Source organism: Austrofundulus limnaeus, unplaced genomic scaffold (genome assembly GCF_001266775.1).
Source record: "Austrofundulus limnaeus strain Quisiro unplaced genomic scaffold, Austrofundulus_limnaeus-1.0 Scaffold68, whole genome shotgun sequence".
Classification (NCBI taxonomy): Eukaryota; Metazoa; Chordata; class Actinopteri; order Cyprinodontiformes; family Rivulidae; genus Austrofundulus; species Austrofundulus limnaeus.
The window spans coordinates 699,952-705,256 of record NW_013952470.1 but is presented as its reverse complement, the minus strand read 5'-3'; the positions used below and the strand labels follow the sequence as shown (position 1 = coordinate 705,256).

General features: G+C 40.4%; 1 protein-coding gene across 1 annotated transcript in view; it reads right to left on the bottom strand.

Moving 5' to 3' along the window:
- Window positions 1-5,305, bottom strand: part of tafa5l (TAFA chemokine like family member 5, like) — a 60,626-nt gene that overhangs the window by 27,086 nt on the left and 28,235 nt on the right. The window contains exon 3 of the mRNA XM_014010343.1: window positions 874-1,001. Coding sequence (XP_013865797.1) covers window positions 874-1,001 — 128 coding nt within the window. The remainder of the gene's footprint in view (window positions 1-873; window positions 1,002-5,305) is intronic.

Here is a 5,305-nt window from a genome sequence, read left to right as displayed (position 1 = left end):
ACATCATGGTGTGGGGCTGTTTTTCAGCATTATTACAAATAACTTCATTTCTGGACATTTATGGTTTGATTTCTTTGTATGTATGGATCACTTGGGTTGTTACCAACATCTGGTGAAAATTTCATGTCATTAGCACCTCTAGTAATATATTTACTGAGAAAAATGTTGATGTGTTCAATACTTATTTTACCCGCTGTAATGTCCCATGAGCCATTGCTGCCGAGCATACGGTACGTCAAACTTTCTCCAAGTGCACGGGCTTAAAATAAAAACAAAAAACAATGTTTGCCGCACCAGCTGCTAGCTTAATCATAAAAAAGGACTTTACTGAAGAAGTATTTGCATTTCATGGTTTATATTATTGCATTTAGTTGCAGACCTCAGTAGATTTTTATTTTGGTCCTCTTGAGGAAAAAGTTTCTGCACCCCTGAGCTAAAACAAAATCATTAAGTAAAACAGGAAGAATAAACGTCAAAATAGTCGCTAAATCACAGTTATCAGCTCAAATCAGCAATACGTTAGCTGGAAGCTTAAATTTGAAAAACCGTAGCAAATAGCTAAAAATGTACTAAATTGTAACCAAATGCTAAAATTAGCAACAGCTAACCCAAACATCCAATTAGTTCCTTTTACTTCTTGTGCATGAAATAGGTTCTAATAATATGAGTGTTTCAGCTACATAAGTAGAGTAAATCTTGTAAAATCACTCAGAAATTAGCACCGCTTTATTTAGCTTTGGAAAGTTTTGTGTTTGAGGTCTGAGGCCTCATGTGACACCTGACCCCGGCTCACGAGGGTCACTCATGCTGAGGACGAAGGTGCAGAACTGGAAATGCATATGGCGTGTTTTAACGCCACGTCGCGTGGATTACCGTGACGGTCTTGATGCGACCGCTGCCCCTGGTGCAGGTCCAGCCGGATCTGTTGAACAGGAGGCTGCAGACCTCCCCCTCCAGGCAGGGAGCCATCTCACACCACTGACGACTCCGCACTATTCGAGCTGGGGGGGCGAGAAAGACAAAGAGGGCAAAAAGGCGAGTCAGACAGATTGACGAAGCCATAGAAAGACTTCCAAATGTCAACGTTTCCTGGAACAAACTGAACGGTCCTTTCTGAAGTCAGCAGACAAAAAAAAAAGTTCCCTCAGAAGCAGATGTGTCTCAAACTGTGCAGTATTTTAATTAAGTTCTTGTTGAACTTGCATGTCTGAATTGCCTGTGGTATTAACCTTTACAGACCAGATGGCAGTCCATAAATTACTCTGTTGCTAACACTAGCTTTCATAGCAGCTACACAGAAAGATGATATTTTTTTTGTCCCCTTTTGACATTTTGTGGAAATAATTACTTCAGCTGCTGCTTTTTTTTCCAGGAAAATCTAGAAAAGTTCATTTTAAAGCAGCTCTGTTGAACTTTATTTCAAGCTGAACTGTACAGTTTTTATTCAAGGCCTGCTTTAACGTACAATTTACAAAAATAAATTCAACAAATACTTAAGAACTGGGTAATTTTGCCATGAAAAAATTGCAGACTTTTTATTCTATAAAAATGAATAGCAGTAATATACCTTTTATTACTCAGCATAAATTATTTACACCATCCTTGTATGTTTGTATGTTTGCTTTTTATTGTGGGTTACCTTTACAGCGACACTGAAGCACAAATAGATTGAAGGTTTTCTATGGATGATAAATCAGGACAAATGATACATAAAGTAATTTTATGAGGTAAATCGGTTAGTTTTGGACCTTGGTTTGATCTAACGAGTCACTAATGTGCCCGTTGTTTTATTTAGCATAAACACACTCAGGCATGAGCAATTTATATTTTAAATTTAAGTTTTTTTTTCTGAACTTGCGAAACTTATTTGGCTGGTCGTTGAATCAGTCCACCTCTAAGACTTCTAACCAGATCTGAGATTAATCATTAAACCCTGGAGGATAGGCAGTCCCAAGCCTCACTGTGCTTCTCCTTTCTGTCAAAAAATTTTATTTATGCTCAACTCATTCTAGAGAATTTTAATTTTCTGTAAAACTGCAGTGTGAATGCTTAAAGCTGAAAGATTTGCAGGAAAAAATTTATCGACCAAGACTTTGCAACTTGTAAAATAGACAAAGAACAACTGAAAAGGACAAAAAAGTAGCTGAAAAAGCTTAGAGGAAAGAGCACATATGCTGAATTAAGAAGCTGAAATTATCACAAAAAGGCGAATTTAGCTGAAAAAGCTAAAATTAGCTGAAACATCTAAAACGTAGCTTAAATAGCCAAAACAGCTAAAAGAAGCATAAAAAGCTTAAAATGGCAGAAATAAGCTGATAGAAGTACAAAAACAAGTTTAAAACAGCATAATAGCTGACAAAATAGAAGATAGTTGAAAAAGCAGATAAAAGCTAAAATTAGCAAAAAAAGAAGCTGAAATTAGCTCAAAGAAGTTTTAAAAAGCAGAACAATAACAAAAGGTGAAAATTGCAGTAGAAGTTTAAAAACCTTTTACACTTTATGGATGCTGAATGGAGCTTCATTCATTTTCAATTAGAAAAAAATGGCAGAAAAGGCCAAATATCTGAGAAAGTATAAATTGCTGAAATACCAAAAGTCATAGCCATAATATCCTCTAGGAGCTGATTGTTTTAATGTATTTTTTTTTTCAAATAGCACAAACATTGGGAGCTAAATAATGAAAAGTGTATGATCTCAACTGCACAAATGTTTAAACAGCATTCACACAATAACTGATTGGCACATTATACAGATTAATACAGAAACAGAAAACCTAAATCAGGTGGGTTTTCTTTCCAGGCCATGTGCTTTCCTTCCTTCCTGCATGACGCTTGTGTTAGTCACATCTGATCAGACAGATTTTGTCGTGTCACAGTAGTAATGACTACTGTTGTTCTCAGCAGGAAATGAGCAGAGAGTTGCAAAAGTCAAGCTGCTTTTTCTTCCTTACAAAATCCACCTCCTTTTTGAATTCTCACAAGCATTTATAAGACTTTACCRAACTTTAAACAACTCTTTTTCCTTACTTTTACAGTTAAACCCATTTACAAGACCTCAGCATTGTATGAATAAATACGGAACACATTTTTCACCGCGTTGTGCGGACGGAATAAATTTATTTCCATAGCGGATGCGGTTGTAAAAACTCTGTTCGACAGCCGCAGGGTAAACCTGAAATAAATTTTCAGCACAGTTCCAAAAACACAGATAAAAAGGTGGAGGATTACAGAACAGTTTGACAATAAAAAAAGCCTTCCTCCGAGTCTTCTTAAAGCTATTTGTCAGCAGCAGACGTCAGGTTGCGACGACGTGAGCCCGTGGTGTTCTCATTCTCCGCGCTGCAGTCCTGGCTGCACGGCTCCGGATTAGCATTCGTCTGCAGCCGACGCTGATAAGCATTGATTGTTCTTTACACGGCATGCTAAAGCAACCCTGAAAGGTTACTGGCTCTCCCTGGACCTGACCGGGGGCCGCTGCTCTTGCCTGCCTACGATCCCCCCCTGAGGTGGGAACAACCGTGGAGCGTCGTAACACGGCCGGCAAATTGAAAGAGAGGAACTCCAATTTGCTGAATGAGCACAGGAGAGCTGAAGGTGGAAAGACGTAAAAAGGATGAGGAGAGGAAGGCCTTGTGACATTTTTATGTGAAGCCATCCTGGTTCAGACCTTGTTAACTGTCAGAAACTGGCCTTCCAAGTGTCAGATTCTGTCGGCTTCTCAGCAATAAAAAAAAAATCTTGTGGTATTTATCAAGCTGACTGAAAACTCAACCGTTGTTGATGTTCATCTTCACACAAACAAAACTTCCTTGTCACGACGTGTTAGTCTGAATTCCTGGGTCCGTCTCATCAAAACCTGACATGCCACGAAAAAAAATATATATACACATCAAAAGAAGCCAGCGCTTTTTACAGTTAGTTATCGGGAGATACAGAGGTGGGAAAAAAAACAATCTAGAAGCCTGCCAACTCGATGAGCAGAGCCAACTTAAAAACRTATTAAAAAGGCCCACAACCGGATTCTGAGACAGAGCGGTCATTATAGCTTCACCCTGAGCGGAGGAGCTGGCAAATCTGAAGTGACCTTCCTCCTGACACAGCAATACGCCGTGGTGGATTTTCATTTTCACAGCCATCCGTCAGGCGCAACAAAGCGTAGATTTATCAGTCAGTTGCAGATGTAGTTTTGAGTACATTACAGGGCCAGCAAAACTCAATTTCCAGGGCAGGAGAAGAAAAGCTGAGCTGGCAAAGCGGTGGGAGAGCTGACTAATGGTGGAGTGCACCAGCCTCAGCCAGCAGAGCGGGCGGAGGCTGGTTAAAATAAATGCTTTTCTTCAGCTCCCTGACACTTTCAACCTTTTTCTTGCTTTATTTTTTTTTTCATATCATCAGTAAAAGTGGGAGCTGATCTTTGAAGACTTGATGAACCTCTGGTGAAACCTGAAGGAGAGTTGGCAGAGCGCGACGGTGATGCCAACAACCTCACCAGCAACAACACAAGAAAGAAAGATGCAATTGTTGCATTTTGACCTGTTTGTATCGATCAAATCTTTTCCATACGCTGGCATGCGCTTGTGAAGACCCATTGAAAAGCTTCTGGTACAACCACTGGAATCATCTGTAGCGTAAAGGGTTTCAGCTGAAGCTGTCAGCACGAACCTTTCTTTGTAGATCAAGTTCTTTCCCATTCCTACTTGATGTTCAACTTCAGTTGCTCACCAGTCCGGGGTCTCCGTTGTCTTAGTTTCYACTTCATAATGCTCCACACATTTTCAATGGGAAACAGGTCTGGACTGYAGGCAGGCCTGTCGAGTACTCGCRCTCTTACTACGAAGCCACTCTGTTGGAACACCTGCAGAATGTGGCTTGATTGTCTTGCAGAAAWCAGCAGGAYGCCCATGAAAAAGACGAGGCTTGAATGGCTAATGCACCTCCATACCATCAGAGAGGCTGGCTTTTGAACTTTGCGCTGATAAAAATCCAGACAGTCGTTTTCCTCTTTGGCCTGGAGGACACCACGTCCATGATTTCCAAAATCAATCTGAAATGTGGACTCAGACCACAGGRCACTTTCCTCTTTGTCAGTTCATCTCAGATGAGCTCGGGTCCGGAGAAGCTGGTGGCTTTTCTGGTTYGATATAAGTCTTTGCATGGCAGAGTTTTAACTTGCACTTGTAGATGTAGAGATGAACTGTGTCCACTGAATGTTTTCTGAAGTGAAGACGCGGGCATTCWGTGATGGTTTTCGGCCTTGCCTCTCTCTGGCTTGCAGAGATCTCTCCAGATTCTCCAAATGATTTGAT